This window comes from Hibiscus syriacus, unplaced genomic scaffold (assembly GCF_006381635.1).
Source record: "Hibiscus syriacus cultivar Baekdansim isolate YM2019G1 unplaced genomic scaffold, ASM638163v2 tig00110860_pilon, whole genome shotgun sequence".
Lineage (NCBI taxonomy): Eukaryota > Viridiplantae > Streptophyta > Magnoliopsida > Malvales > Malvaceae > Hibiscus > Hibiscus syriacus.
In genome coordinates, this window is record NW_024062891.1 from 705,150 (window position 1) to 721,835 (window position 16,686).

Consider the following 16,686-nt stretch of genomic DNA (forward strand, 5'->3'; position numbering starts at 1 on the left):
CTGCTTAAGTCTTAATCCAATATTCTTTTATCAATAGCAAATATCAAGTTTTTTTTATTAAAAAATGCATTATATCTACTTTTTGATTTCTTAAATAATGATTAGCTTGCTGTCTGGCTGTTGGTGCAGCATAAATCATGTTTATATAAATAAGAAATCCTACATTTTATTTATTGATGATATTACGAGTACAAAGTGTACAAGTCGGGAGTTTGCATTGTTTTGTTTATCGTTGAGTTAGTTGATGACATGTGACCCAGATTCTGCAATAAAAAAAATGGTTAAAGCCTGCTTAAAGTCAGAACACATATATTTATGGTTGGTGCGTGTTTCGGCCCTATGCAATTTCTAAAAGCTTCTTCCTTGGGAAGTCCATGAACACTTTACTTTTAGGATAACCGATACTTATTTATTTTGTTCTGATATTAAATTTTTGGATAAATTATATTATGATTATTAGATTTTATGGTTGATTTTCTTTTAATTATTATATATTTTTTAAAATAGGTTATTAAATTTTAATTTAATTTCAATCAAATGATCGATTATTAATTATTAACAAAACTATTAACTTAAACAAATTTATATAATAACATATTCGGTGCCATTATTTTATGATTTTATCAATGTATGAGGCTTAAGAGTTATAGGCATAGCACTCGATTGCTGAATCAACTAAAGTATTAGTTACATTTTTTTATCAAAATTATTTTTATGATAAACTGTAGTTGATATAAGACTTTTTAAAAAATATATGATTATGAGAGTTTAAATCAAGGACTTAACACTTAACTATTATTAAATTATTTTTAATTAAAATTAAGATCAAATATGTAAAAAAATATAAATAATAAAGATCAAATATGTTATTATATAAATTTATTTAATTTTCACATTAATAACGTGGATAAAGCCAACTAACAATGATTTTTGAGAGAAAACAATTTCTTTATAAAATATTAGAAAAACAAAATTAACATGACCTTTAAAAAAAAATTAAAATCCATTATTTATTTTCATCCACTTGAAATTCTTTTATATATAATTTCCAAATTTTGAGACTCCAAAAACAATTACCTCTATCCCTAATTAGCAATCTATTAAAAGCAGTGAATTAAGTTACATCAATGTTCTTCTTTTAGCTGGAGCATTAGAAAGCTTCTCAAACTTAGAACTGAGGCTCTTCCAATTATCTCTGTTGGAATCACTAAAGCCACTGCTATTTGGGAAGAATTAAGGGAGCATAGAGAAAAGGTTATTTGGTCGAAATTGCTCTGGTTTCCTCTTCACATCCCCAGACAAAGTATGATTTCTTGGATGATTATTCTTGAACGTCTTCCTACTCGTGATAGACTTTATATAATGGGAATCTCAACTGACCAGCTATGTATTCTTTGCAATGAGGAATCAGAATCCAGAAACCACTTGTTTTTTGACTGTACCTATGCTTCTTCTATCTGGAACTCTATCATGATTCTTAGCAACTTGCGAGATACTCACAGGACATGGAATTCAAGGCTTGAATGTTCTGCTCACAAATGGAAGGGTAAATCCTTAATTTCCATTATCTTAAGGATTGCTTGGAACGCTTTTAACTACTTAATTTGGGAAGAAAAAAACAAAAGGATTTTCAAAGGTGGATCAAGAACAACATATCAAATTCTCAAGTCTATCAAGGAATTTGTTAGCGATAAAGACATTAATAGAAGTGATCATGTTAATTCTAATCTTTGTAGCCTTTGGGGTCTTGACTAATCATTATTTTTTGTTGTAAATAGGGGCTTTTTCTCCCTTTAGGGATGATTGTTATTTGTTGAACTTTCTTATTGGATAATAAAAGCTTACTTATCCAAAAAAATCTATTAAGGATTAGCGGTCGATGATTTAATTACAATTAAATTAAAAATTAATATTTTAATGATCAACATCAATAATTCTATTAATAATTAACGATATTAATATCCTATTTGAAACTAGAATAAAAATTCAGTAATCCAACTTGTATAATTTATTCTAAATTATTTGGTCCCTGTTCAGATTTGTTGATGTACACCTTTTCTTTTTCTTTCTTTTGCCTGCTTGGTTGGAGTTTGGACTGAAAAATAAAATAAATATATTTATTTTCTTTCGTTTACGAAAAAAAAAGATTGTATATTTCTAAGAGTGAGAAAATTGGAATCTTCTCCTTTTTTTTTCTTCTAGAAGGTTGTGTTTATGAAATTAAATGTGAATACTAAATAAAAGACTGTAAACAGTAATGTTTGATTTCATAACGGATGGCATAGTTGAAAGTTTCAAGCTCAAAGTTATTTGATTTAACCCTTCTGATCGTTCTCATTTATTTTATTTTTCAAATATTATAATAAAAGTTTAACTTATTGTATTATTAATTTTAAACATATAATTATGTGACATAAGGAGTACCAACAACCAGTTGATATAGTAGGATGAGATACTAGATTCCTTAAGCAAGATCATGGTTCGAATCCTGGCGTTTATGAATGGAGCAAACTGGATTGTGAGGGTCGCCCTCGCCTCTGCAATACTCGATCTAGATTAGTCGGTTAATAGATCGGATATCAGTGATTAATTCAAAAAAAATATCCAATTATATGATGAAATATTAATATTGAAAGATTATAAAATAACCAAATTATGGTGAGAAAGAAGTTTAAATTGAAGAAATGAAGATGGAGATGGGCATGTCATCCATTTATAGCTACAACTGCTTTTGAAGAGTTTAGCCACAAGCCCACAATCTTTTATTTATTTTCGAAATGTTCATGCAAAATGATAATCAATTAGGGCTGTAAGGATTAAAGAGGAAGAGAAGAAAAAAGTGAGGAGTTGTCATCTTTGAAAACCTTATTTGTTGCAAACAAAGTGAGATAATGGTACTTTTAAGGCATACAGATTCTTAGGAGGCTTCGATTTCCCTTTGCTGTTCTGTTTTTTCTTTGATGGCATTAAAAGGAAGTCGATGCAATAGGCCAAAACCTAACAAAGAGGGAGGCAAAGCCAGTGGATGAATCCCGCTTTTGCTCACCCCTACTCATAAAGGCCAGAATGGGAGGGCCACCAAAAACCGAACTTCCGCTCCGTCGTTGAAAGATGGAAAGTTGGACCCACGCCACTTGCCGTCTTCTTTCTCCTCCACTTGACTTTTATACCTCTTCATAAAAATAAACAAATATAAATAGTTTTTGAAAGTTTCAAAGGTGCATGCATCCCACTAATTCATGACTAGGGAATTTCAAGATTGAGGGATTTTGTTTCTATAATATTAAATCATTTATATTTTAAATAACTATTTTTAAACATATTATAATTTATTTATTTATTTATTTTAAATATTTCTAACCAGCCAAAAATCAAGATTAATTTACATGAAGTCTTGTTGATCCAAAAAGTTGTCAGAAAAGTCTACCATCAAGTTTCTTCCTAGACCACCAGAAGAAAGGAAGAATAAGATTATCATGGATAGGCCAGTTTTAGAAAATGGACAATAAGATTAGATCACATTTATTAACCATATTTACTTTCGTCTTCAAAGAATGAACAACTTAAATAAATTAACTGATTTTATTCCCATGTATAATGGGATAAGGGGGAGGTAGGGTAGTAGGTTATCCTCAATACTGGGTTGAGAGCAGCTTCCGTAGAAGACCTCCGGCAGCCAGAATTATAAATTACCTACCATGAGAATCGATTTCACAACCTCAAATTTAAAAACCTTGTGCTCTACCAACTGAGCAGTTCAAAGAATGAACAACTTGTGCTTCATTAATTAATTAATTAACTAAGGTCGTGCCTCAGGCTGGGGACCTCAGGCCCCTATCCATACGTTTGTCTCCATAGGCTTCACATTTATATTAAATCCATATTTAATTTAATATTTATTTAATAAGATACAGCTTCTAAAAAAATTAACCTTACATTGAATTCTATAATTTTAATTAAATATTTAAAATATATATTAATTTTATAGAATAAATTTTCATTAAATAATATAATATTATCACTAGATGTTGATTATGAATCATAAAATTATCTATTTATAAAAATATTAATGGGGAAGAGATTCAATAAATATTACATCATATTAAGAAAAAAAATATAAGAAAAAAATGAATCAACAAACTGATTAGCGCAAAACATACCAAACCCATTGGGTTTGGAATCCTTTTTTTGGGCTTTAAAGCGTAAAACTTTTTCCAATCATCGTTTAGCCTCCCGAGTTCCAATTTGGCTATGCCACGTCACCTATTCCCAAAGAGCTCCACGTTTCCACTTTCCGTGGTCCCCATCAGTACGGACACGTCACCCTCAAAAAGCTCCAACCATATTATAAGTCCCCTCCTCGGCTGCGACACCAAAAGCCACCAAAGCACCATTTTTTTGCTTTCACTCTGTCTCTCAACGGAACAGCTGAAATTTCGGTCAATAGGTAATTTCTCCAAAAACCCAAGAGCTCGGAGCATCCGAAACGGAACAAAAGTTACGGGTTTTGGTTATAGTAGAGAGTGTTGAATTGAGAGATGCCAATGGCGGCGGGGCCAGCATTGCCGACAGCCATGGGACCGATGATGCAAGCTGTGCCGGCGGTTTCTGACGTTTTGGATAAGGATACGATCATTTCTTGGTTCCGAGGGGAATTCGCGGCGGCCAATGCCATCATCGACGCTCTTTGCGGTCACTTGGCGGAGCTTCAAGGAGGTGGAGGATCGGAGTACGAAGCGGTGTTCACGGCGATCCACAGGAGGAGGCTGAAATGGATCCCGGTGCTGCAGATGCAGAAGTACCACTCCATTGTTGATGTGACGGAGGAACTGAAAAAGGTGGCTGACAAGAAGGCCGTCGGAGGAGATGGATTGGACAATGAGGACGTTAAAAGTGGTGGTTGTTTGGATGATGAGAAAGAGAAAGTTGCCCAGAAAATTATGGAAAACGAAGGAAATGGGGGAGTTGGCGGCGAAGAAGAAGAAGATTCCCCTGTCAGTAATGCTACCGATTCAGGTAACTTCATAATCAAAAGAAGATAAATGGAGTATTATTACTTCGATCGTAAAGGTTGATTATTTTTTACATGTATATTGATTACGTGTTGTTCCTCCGTTTGATTCTTTTTCCTTTGGTCTCTCAAATGCCAAGTTTGATTGCTAGGTAAAGCTTTTCCCTTTAGTGCGTGTTTGAATAATTTTGGAGTTCTCTTGTTGGAATTTGAGACGCAAAATCGGGCCGAGTTTGATTCTTATCAACGTCACTGTGCTAATAAGAATCTACGAACTTGGCTCTTTTTTGCCCCCTTTTAATCACTTGAATTCTAGAAAACACCGTCATGTTTTTGGGGCTTGTTTTCTGGCTACGTGAAAGGTAGAGATTGGTAACTGGTAAGTAGTTGAATCTCAAGCATCATTGTGTTTGTGTTTGGTAAAGCCAGAAAGTGAAAGCTTTTCTCGGAATAAACCAAACATATGCAAGCCTTAATTCCCCTCCATTTTCCGAGGAACCAAACAAAAAAAAATGCATCTTTCCACGGATCAATTATTCAACGTTTCCAAAATTTTCAAAGACTATGAATTCAACGAAGAGGGGGTCCAATGATGCCAATGGATGTCGTTTTACCCTATTCCATCTGCTTAAAATTTTCCTCTTCAACAAGGTTCTTGAAAAGAATTGTCACGAGATAGACATAGTAAAAAGGTTTCAATCTTTTATTAATTTGTGAGATGGTAGGTTTAAAATATGGTACTATGGTTCATATGTTTCCGTGGTTTAAGTTGGGTTTTGAGGGTTTCGAGGTAAAAAGTAAAGTGTTCGGCTGCAGCGGCACTCAGGCTACAGAGTTATTCTCAGTACGTTGAACTTTGGAGCCGTTACCTTGGGATGCGTGTAATGATTTTAATGGTAGGCGGCTTCTGATCATAACCGTATGATCTTTAATGTTGACATCACGGCTGCCGTTTGCTGATTTCACGTGGGCCTTGCTTTTGGGGTGGTTGTTGCTGTTGGGTCTTTTTCCTGTTTTCTTTGACATTTTTGGCTGATGTAATAAAAGTGGCTATATAGTTTTTCCAATTCCCAACTGAGTTGCTCCAGTCCTGCTGAGTCGACTCATTTGGTTGAGTTTGGTTGTCAGGGTTCAAATATATTGGGGGAAGATGTGGTCATCCTTTAATATGACAGAACATGCTACTTTGCCTGAGAAATTGGTGTTTTTCTTACATTGTTTTGTCTAGAAGCTGAGAATGTGACAATTAATTCAACTCTGACCCCATCGTTACTTCTATTTTATCGATATAGTTGATTTCACCTGTTCTTGCAATCCAGGATCTCAGGAAATTCAGCATGTTGAGGAAAACATCGACATTTGTTCGAACCATGAAGAATGTGATGCACGCGCATCTCGGATCAAGCTGACGAAAGGTTTCTCTGCTAAGGAGCACGTAAAAGGACACATGGTGAGTTCTTGTTTCTCAATTCAGTGAAGATATGGAATCAGAGATACATATATATAAAAGATGGATCCTGGCAGTTTTATTTATCTATAAATTGCTGCATTGCAGGTGAATGTTGTGAAAGGACTGAAGTTGTATGAGGAAGTGTTCACCGATTTAGAGTTGGCTAAGCTCAGTGAGTTTGTGACTGAGCTTCGATCTGCTGGCCATAAAGGGGAACTGTCAGGTAAAATCCCACTATAAAGTCTTACCGGAATTGAGCCTGTTATTAGAATATAACATGAAGATTTGAAATAGTTAATACCTTCTGTTGTAGATTTGTTTAAAATGGTATAATCGTTCATGTTTCCAGTTTGATCAATTTAATAATTATCGGAAAGTTATACAGGGAATCTGATGTTTAAGCAGTAATTATCAGAACTGGTACTTTTTATGTCATGGATTTGCAATTGTTCATCATGTCTGTAGTTTCTGAACTAAATATATTTGTTTCTGAACTCGCTGATTATTTCTTATTTTTCGGATAACGGCAGGCGAAACTTTCATTCTGTTCAACAAACAAATTAAAGGAAACAAGAGAGAACTGATTCAGCTCGGTGTTCCAATTTTCGGACCGACAAGTAAGAACTACCTGTATGAATTAGTGATACGGTTTGGGTTCTCTAGTGTCTTAATTTGTTATTTTCTTTAAATGTTTTACAGTCAATATAGAACCAATTCCTGCTCTTCTCCAAGGTGTTATAAAACACCTGATCCAGTGGCAACTTGTACCTGAATATAAAAGACCAAATGGTTGCATAATTAACTTCTTTGATGAGGTATACTTTTTCGCTGCCCTCGCATACCCGTTTTTCCGCTTGCCATCATATCTTTAATTAAAACTGCAGGGAAGACCGAACTGATATAGTTATTTATTCCCTTTAATGCAGGGTGAATATTCACAGCCGTTTCTTAAACCTCCACATTTGGACCAACCCATCTCCACTCTTCTTCTCTCTGAATCAACCATGGCTTTTGGGCGCACTCTCGTGAGTGATAGCGAAGGAAACTATAGGGGGGCACTCCAACTTTCTTTGAAAGAAGGGTATGCTTTTGTATTTGTTTTACTATATAGTCATAATAGCTGACTGAAAATGAAACCACCGATAGTAAAAAATGAGAAAATATGACACCGATGAAGCAGCTTAGTATCGGAATTGCAGATTCTGTTTTGGAGTTCGTTCCTTCCTATTCGAATATGAGGCAAGCTTTTAGTGATGGGGTGACATTGTATGATTCTAATACGGTTACAGTTTGCATGAGAATGATATAGCAAGATCTCATTTATGAATGTTAGCACTGCCATGTGTTTTTTTATGGTAATGGCTCTTGCTTGACAAGCAAGTTTGTAACATTCTCAGCAGATCTCTTCTAGTAATGAGGGGAAACAGTTCTGACATGGCAAGACACGTTATGTGCCCATCTCCAAGCAAGAGGGTTAGCATTACGTTCTTCCGAGTCCGGCCCGATACCAACCAGGTTCATTCACCACTGACTGCTCCCCAGGCTGGTCTGACGACAGTGTGGCAACCGAGTGTGCCAGTGCCATATGAAATGTTAAATGAAGCTCTCAATGGCTACAAGGCACTGGATATGATGCCGAAACTGGGAGTCATCCGTGGCCCTGTTGTCATGCTAACTCCCGTGAGTCCAATGGTAATGAGCCCCGAAAAACTTCCTCGTGGCGGTACGGGTGTCTTCTTGCCCTGGACAATGCGATCAAGAAAGCCAACCAAGCACCTTCCACCGCGTGCCCAGAAAGGAAACATGCTCGCATTGCCTTCTTCTGTTGAAACACATGTAGCAGAATCAACTTCTAGTCAACATTAAACCGAAATCCGGAGGATTGTTCATGCAGCTTAAGTACTGTAAAAGTTGGTTTGTTTTCCCCACTTCATTTTTTCCTTTCACTCTTTTTTCCCCCACAGCAAAGTTAGGTTCAATTAGTTTGTGAACAGCTTGTTGAATGTCATGATAGGCCTTTAGAGGTAGCTGAGCTTTTAAATTTGGGAGTGTGAATTTGCTCTACTGACAGGGCATTAATTTTGTATTAAGTCATCAAGTAATTTATATTAAATCTTCTTCGGGTAAACTACTTGAATGACCACCTATCTATAGAATTAGTGTCGAAATGACCACTATTTTCAAATTTTGCCAATATGATCACTTAACTAATTAATTGAGTTTAATATAACCAACTTTTGTTAACATTTGACGGAAGTGCTGATGTGACAGTTAATAAAATTAGTATAATTATACAATAGGTCCTCAATGTTTACATATTCTATCAACTTAGGCTTAATTTTAATTTAATTAAAAAAATAACACTCCAATGAAGATGTACCACATGTCAAACGATTATTGAGATATATTTTAATAGTAACATGTGTCATTACTTGATTGGTGACACATGTCACCACCCGTTTAATGGGAAAACAATCATAAGTAAAATATTGTTGTGTAGGGGAATTAAACCTAAGACCTAGAATTAAGGGTGGGCACACCTCAACCAAGGCAACCCAATGTTTGTTATTTATTTGTCAAAACTTTTATATATCTTGATTTAAATTATACATAAAAAAGAAATAATAATATTCTAATAAATAGGTGGTGACATGCGGTACATTCTAATTACAAAGTTAAATTTTTGAATTAAATTAAAATTCTGACTAAATTGATAGAATATGTAAGTATTGAGGACTAACTGTATAATTATATTAATTTTATTAACTGACACATCAATACTTCCATCAAATGTTAATGGAGGTGGCTATATTAAATCCAATTAATTAGTTAAATAGTCATATTGACGAAATTTTGAAAATGGTGGTCATTTCAACACCAATCCCATAAATAGGTGGTCATTCAAGTTGTTTACCCATCTTCTTTTTACAGAATATTAAATTGTGGTTAATCTATTTTGTATCTGTACCACCATGTTTGAAGATAAATGTTACAGAAGAAAGGTAGGTTGATTCATGCTCTATAATACAATAAGTTCATTTAGTCTTTGAAGTATCCTTCAATGTTTCCCTTATCCTTCCAATGAGTGACCTGGTGAGCCATAAAGATCATATGGTGCCCAAAGATGATCGACGGCGCAAGGCTTCCTCGAGTCGAGCCTCAACCAGGGCTTCCCTTTGACACTCCAATGCAGCAAACTAATAGGCCCGGGATGTAAACTCCTACACTTACCTTCAATGTTATCTCCCCCTAGTCCATGTTGGTTCCACCTATGGTGAACGGCTTTTATATTCCCAGCTAACACCAACAAAAATGGCGGCAACGAACCCAAGGTGTATATCCTCTTCTTTTGCATCGCCATCCAGTCCTCCACTTTCTTCGTGTATCCACCTTGTCTCCACTTGTCGACATCCACCACCATGACTCCGGTGTTGAAATAACAAGGGTGTCTTCCGTTGAAAGTACCGGACAATTCCTTGTCCAACCAGAACAAGTCCGTGAAATACAGTGTGAAATTCGCATGACAATATTCCGGCCAACACTTTGCCTTCTAAGTCGACTTCCCAGAGTTTCATGACATCATCGACGACAACAAGGTCGGAATCCAAGTATAATACGCGTCTAATGTCCGTTGGTAGTATATTGGCAAGGTAAATCCTGGCGTAGTTCAAAGGCTGATCGAGTGCTTGGCAAATGGATCTCGATATCTTGCCGCGAATACGATTGGAGTCAAAGCGGTAGACTCTGAAGTTGAGGTAAGGGAAGGTCTTGTTGATACTTTGGAGCACGTTGGGCTCCCCACAAGAAATGAAACCCCACGTTTTCGGGGCACGTTGAATGCTTTAGAACGAAAAGGACAGCAGCCATGGTGCCCCTGAGGTAGTTTGCATCCAATGTCATGGCAATGTGAATTTTTTCGGAAGCATTAGAGCATCAAACATCCCCGTTGCGGAACTTCGGGGCCTCCCTGAATGTTGGAACATCCGAGGAAGGTTTCCGGATAATGCTGCCATGGCGGATTCCAGTGGCAAAGGTGGTGGCGACAAGGAGGAGGAAAGACAGGCGGTCGGTGAGAGGGACGACCATCCTGTCTTAGAGGGGATGTTGTGAAAAAGGGTGTGGTCGGGAAGGGAATCAGGTGCCGAGAGGCGAGAGAATATCGAGCATTTTTTGAAGGAAAGCAACGAAGAAATGATTGAAAGCTTTTTTTGGTCTTTTTCTTCTCATTTTAAGACATGGGAAGGAAAGAGTTTGGTAGACAATGAGAGGAAAAGAAGAATCTTCGGACTACTAGGAAACAACAGAGCTGTAAAATCCATATTCTTGCTTTTGTATTTTTTCTCTGGTGGACAAAATTTTCAAGTTTTGCATATTTTTATTTACAATTCAGATTAATATTTGATGTATTAAGGTTTTCGTTCTTTTACTTTTTCCTGTATATTCAAAGGTATAAGGTTTGCATAGCTTTGCCTACGCTAATTTCTTTGGATGATAATAAGATCATTAGAAGGCATTCTGAGAATTGAAATCAGGACCTCTCGCACCCTAAGCGAGAATCATTCCACTAGATCAAATGCCCAACTTTGTTGTAGGTTGTTTCTTACTATTAATTATAACGTCTATAGGTGGTAAATTTTCAAGAAATGGTGCATTTGTTGATGAAGTCTCTGATCAGAAATGGATTGTTTGTGAGCTTTTCTGCTTGTGGAATACATAGTAAATTGCTTCATAGTTGTTTATAGAGATGCATGCAGGAGAATTATCAGTTTTTGCAGGAATTGTTCACTAAATTACATGTCCAAATAGCCCTTTTCTCAGCAAGATTCTCAAGGATTAATAGTAATTGGTTTTAGGATGTAAGAAAAATATTTTGTTTTCTCTGGTTCCTTCGTCCCTTAAATGCCTCAGCAAATTTGTCGATTTGTCTATTTGGGCATGCTTATGCAAAATCCAGTCTTGGAAATCTCCTACTTGATTTATTTCTTGGTCGTAAAACTGCTAGCAGGATTTGTTGCTTTGCTTGATATACGTGGTAACAGATTTGATCTTATCCCATGGCAGTATTTTGGAGTTGTTTGTTAACCACTATTGGACGTTTAGGTTTCAAAGTATTTCCTTGGTTTTCTAATTGTTTTCGATGTGTGGTTGCACTTTGTACTCTCCCCACCCCAGCAAGGGACCAATCCATATGCATGTTGTGTGATTTGCTCATTGTGCAGTGTAGTAAATCGAGAAGACGGTTTGGAACAGAAAAGAGAATGTATTCATTGTATTTTTTCCTCACTAGGTTCTGGAGGGTTCTCCTGCTTTATGCAGGCTTCATCATTGACTTGCTTTACGTGTATCAGCTCCCTTTAGAGTTCTCAAATATGTTACAGAGGATCTGATTTTGTTGATCTATTCAAAATATCTTCAACGTTTGAGTGCCCTGAAATTTTCTCTGCTGTTTCTCTCGTACATTTTTACCTCATGGTATGTACAACTGGTATTACTATATATTTGATTTCATAAGATTCTAGCTGAACCCTTTTTTTTTAAAGGAATTCTAGCTGAACCCTTAAATGAAGTGCAAAAGACTCTTCCCTCTTCCTAGAATCTGGGATTTTGCGGCTACTTCTGTAGTCTATCTTGTATCTGATTTGCCCTAATGATTTAGTATTTTCTTGATATTCCAATTTTAAGAAGGTTTGAAGTGTTCTCCCCCCCCCCCCAAAACACAACTTTCCTAATGTAGGTATGAATTATGATATGTCAAATTGCTAAGTGGTGCTATCCCACATTGGTTGAGTATGGGTTTCATGTGGGACTTATGTTCAAGTCATGTCTTTGCATCTACTACCAATTGGTTTTAGGTAGGCTGCACGGCATGTGTATCAAAGCCTAGGTTCTGTCATGTTGTTCTTTCTGAGGAACCCCAAGTGAGACTGATGACCTCTGGCGAGGTTGTCTATATGTGGGCTCCGTGAGTCACCAGCTGTAATTACCAATTTTATCCAAAATCTGACCAGATCCGGTTCAAGCCTAATACCCGGATTCGACCCGGTTGACTGACCCATTTAGCTGCCATCCCCCAGCATCCCACATGAATCATCATCATCACTGCTAAAGCCATGCCCTGCAACACCATGTTGTGTCACTCACTACTAGTCACCATACAGTGACCTTACTCTGACACCGCCGAATGCTAGATATGGCAATCAAACCTATTTTCTTAGTAGGATGGATTGTTTTTCTGTAAGGGTATATAACCCGAAAGCAATGTAAACAAACATATACTGGGCAATGAAAAACAGAACAATTTTTATCACCTATAAAAAATAGAGCCTGAATTCTAAGGTACTGGAGCCTTCTGTTTTTTTTTCTTTCATTATGGGTACATTAGCTAATTGAGAGTCATGTAACAAAACCTAATTTTGATTGTAATTTTGTTTTTTATGATGCAAATTTTACGGGTTCTAAAAAATATAGAGATAGTGAGTTAGCTTATCTTGCTGTGGTGTTCGCCGGGGTAATGAGGTCGTCGGAAAGAGGGTAGCATAGTGAGTGTTATTTGGCGTCGGAGGGCCACTGCGTATGGTGGTCGATTTGTTTTTTAATTCTTGGTCGAGGGGGAGGAAGTGGAGTATGTTGTGGTGTTTAGGGGCTGTCGTTGTGATAGTCCTCACACCAAGGTTAGTTGCCGGCCGGAGTAGAATGGCCACCCACATAGGGTGGCCGAGGCGACGCAGCTCCGTTTCATCGTTGCTTCGGCCGCCGTGGGGAGTGATAAGCAATGAGAAAGGGGAAGAAGAGAAGAGATGGGGAAGTTAGGGATTTTCGGGTAGTTTGAGTTTGGGAAAGGAGATGCGTTTTTTATTTTGGATTTTGAGAAAATCACGGTAAGGTGCTCAGACCTTTAGAGTGTTTTGCATTTAGGTCACTAATTTAAGGTTAAATCACATACTGGTCCTCTTTGTTTAATGTGTTTTACGGTTTAGTCAATATTTTTAGGGTCAATTTCGTCTTAGGTCCCTTCAAGTTTAGGGTGTTTTGTGTTTTGGTCACCATTTCTTTTTATTTTTTTATATGATTTACGAATTGGATGCTTGGTTTTATATTATTTTAAATTAGTCCTATATTGATTGTATTATTTTTGTTCGAAATTGGTTAATGATATTTATATTATTTCATTTTAGTCCTATATTTATGGTTTTATTATGATTTTGGTGCTTCTATTTTGTTATTTTCTTGTTTTATGCCATGCTATTTGTTTATTAATGTTTAAGATACTAAGGTTACTATACATTTATTTTTTGTCACCACGTAATGAATAGATATAAATGTATATTGTTTATTGGTACCGTTAAAGTATGTTTTATGTTTTAGATATTTATTTTGCTTATATTACATATTACTTTATTTTATGCATAATATTGTATATAGAGCATGATATTAATATTTTATTTTACATTTTTTTATTATATTTTAGAATAAATATTATGTTCTATGTTTAATATAATATTTATAAAATATGTGTTTATAACCTTAAAATTGATTTGATCCATTTGTGTATTTATTTATTTTTCTTTAAATATCTCAGTGTACCATATTTTATTTTGTTTAAAAGGCTCATAAGCATAATTTAATCGATTACATAATTGGATTAATGACAATATGTATTTATTTTAAAACATTAAAAAGGGACAGTCTTAAAATAACTAGATGTTTTTTTTTATGTTTTAAAATAAATAAGTATCCCACTAGAAAGACCTAAAAATGATTGCATTAAAATTAAATAAGTTTGAAGGGAAAATGAAATATTTACTTATTTAAATTTATCGAGACAATTCGTTATTAGGGATTAAGTCTTTGTATTTTTAAATAATTGAATATCTCATATTTTTTCTAATAATATAATTCGGATAAATTGGTTTAATTTTTTTCTTTGGTAAAATAAGAATTATTTTAATATTGAATCCTTGGGAGAAATTATTATATTCTTTTTATTTCAGTTGTAAAGAGAAATATTCGATCTAAAGTATTTTAGGAATTATTTTTTCTTCGATTGAAAGTATTAGAATATTTTTTATTTCTCCGTAAAATTTCAATAAAAATTGTATGGTTGAATTTGGAATAATGAGATCGTAATTTAAATTTATATTCGAATTCTTAGATTTCACTATTAGAGATAATTTATAATCGATGGAATATCAATTTTAAGCATTGTGGGATGTTTATCTTTCTACACATGTAATTGATCCCCAATTTTTTTTATTTCAAAAAAGAATGAATATCTGGTTACACATAGACTGATTTATTTTTTAAAATGATTTTTTCTTAAAATCTTTTGAAAGAAATTGTTTGGGTATTCGAACTATTTAACCCAAAAGGTCGATGACGACTTCAAAACATTTTAAAACTTTTTCAAAAGAAAACTTCTAAGTCTTACAAAGTGTTTTTCGTCCGGGTGAAAAACAGGGTCGACAACAACTTTAGTTCACAGTTTTTTTTCTGCTAGCTTAATGCTGATTTTTTTCACCGACATATCAAAAATATGTGTTCTCGTTTTGATAAACTACATTGGACAAGATGTTCATGCATCATTTGTGCTACTGCTGTTGTCTTTCGAGAAAAAAAAATCATACATTAAAACAATGGGTAGTTTTGAGTTCTGTAATGTGTACAGCTGATCTGGTGTAAGGCATACCAATATTTCACTAGTACAGCTGATTCTCCAGTATGATCACTAGTTCACCTTTTACTAGATGTTGCTAAATGCTAAACTCTCTTGGTTCTTTATTTAATATTATCAATATTAGAATCCATTGAGTGGCTTCAATGTTAAAAGGGAACGTTATTTTCCCTAGATATCCCTGGTTCAAGCAGCTATGTCTGTAGGGTGTGTATCCATTGTCAATATACTGTTTGAACCATTCTTCTTCTCTGCAATCTGATAAAAGTTCTGATGCTACAAGTTTGCAGCCGGGACGGATCTTATGCCATATATGGTCCCCATATGTAGTCCAATAACAATGTTGTGTGCTACTGCTTATTTGTCCTGGTCTTTCTATGGAACTTCGGTTTGCTTTCTATGTTGTATCATGCAGCTCTTTTCTTGTATGCTCTATGTGTGAATACCGGCCCAACTTTATCTTCTAGGTCATTAAGCTAATTTACACACGGGTTTATATTTTGCTTCAGTATAGTATCAAATTGTAACCTAGTAATGTGGATTGAGTATTAATTCAGACTTACTACGTAGTATTAGATTTCCTACGTAATTGATCATTATGTTTATCGTTAACTTTTCAACATATATCTTGACGTAAAAATCTGAAAAATATTGACTTAATTCTCCGAGGGCAGAGAATGTGAAGAAAGTTTGATTCTTGTCTTTGACAGTAGATACCAAACTTTCCGAAATAACAACTGCACAAGTGGTTAATTCCCTGCACTTCCTTGTACATAAATAGTACAGTATTAGATCCTCTTCTGCAAATGTTGAATAACAATTGCTTCAAAAAAAAGAAAAGCAAACAGTTTAAAACACAAAGTTGAGGATGCTTTGCTTCCTACGTACCGCATTCAAGATTCGACATCTTCATTTTACTTTTGGTTTTCCTTTTCTTTCTTTATTTCGAAGGAAATTGTCTTAGAGGTGCAAGGCTTTTAAACGAAGAAGACCCATGCATATATAGAAGGTAAATGTACACGTTTAGTATTTGAATTTGATTATTGAATCTAAATTAAATAAATGATTTAATTAAGTTTATATGTCAATTTGAATAAAAAAATAAATTTATATTAAATTAAACTAAAAAATCGAATTCATATATTTAATTGATCTCATATTTATAAAATCATTATGGAATTGAATATTTAATTATAAAACGCAATTTGGGATGTGCTTTACTTGGTACCTATAACATTCAAGATTCGACCACTTTTGGTTTTTCTTATCAAGGTTCGGCCACTTTATTGACCCTATGAATCCAATGGTGGGAGAGCTTTGATAACACGATCGTGCCTTCAATGTTGTTGTTAGGGCCTAAATGTAAGTACGAAGAGTAATCTACATTAACGATCCACCGAACTTTTATGGTGTTTATTGGTAAAAAATAATTATAAAAATATGAATTGAATTTAGTGAGGAATAAGCTTTATATCTTATCATTTAGTTCTCATGTTTAATCGATGTATCAAATTAAAAATTTATTATAATGTTAACAAAAATAATGATTAATTG

At 34.9% G+C, this 16,686-nt stretch overlaps 1 protein-coding gene and 1 pseudogene across 1 annotated transcript; one reads left to right on the forward strand and one right to left on the reverse strand.

Moving 5' to 3' along the window:
* Positions 1–4,398: 4,398 nt before the first annotated feature.
* Positions 4,399–8,551, forward strand: LOC120143660 (RNA demethylase ALKBH10B-like). The gene is made up of 7 exons (XM_039157926.1): positions 4,399–5,016; positions 6,331–6,461; positions 6,567–6,684; positions 6,992–7,078; positions 7,161–7,276; positions 7,388–7,542; positions 7,862–8,551. The coding sequence occupies exons 1-7, from the start codon at positions 4,539–4,541 to the stop codon at positions 8,325–8,327; spliced, it is 1,551 nt and encodes a 516-aa protein (XP_039013857.1). The 5' UTR covers positions 4,399–4,538; the 3' UTR covers positions 8,328–8,551.
* Positions 8,552–9,531: 980 nt separating this feature from the next.
* Positions 9,532–10,683, reverse strand: LOC120143661 (annotated as a pseudogene).
* Positions 10,684–16,686: the final 6,003 nt, after the last annotated feature.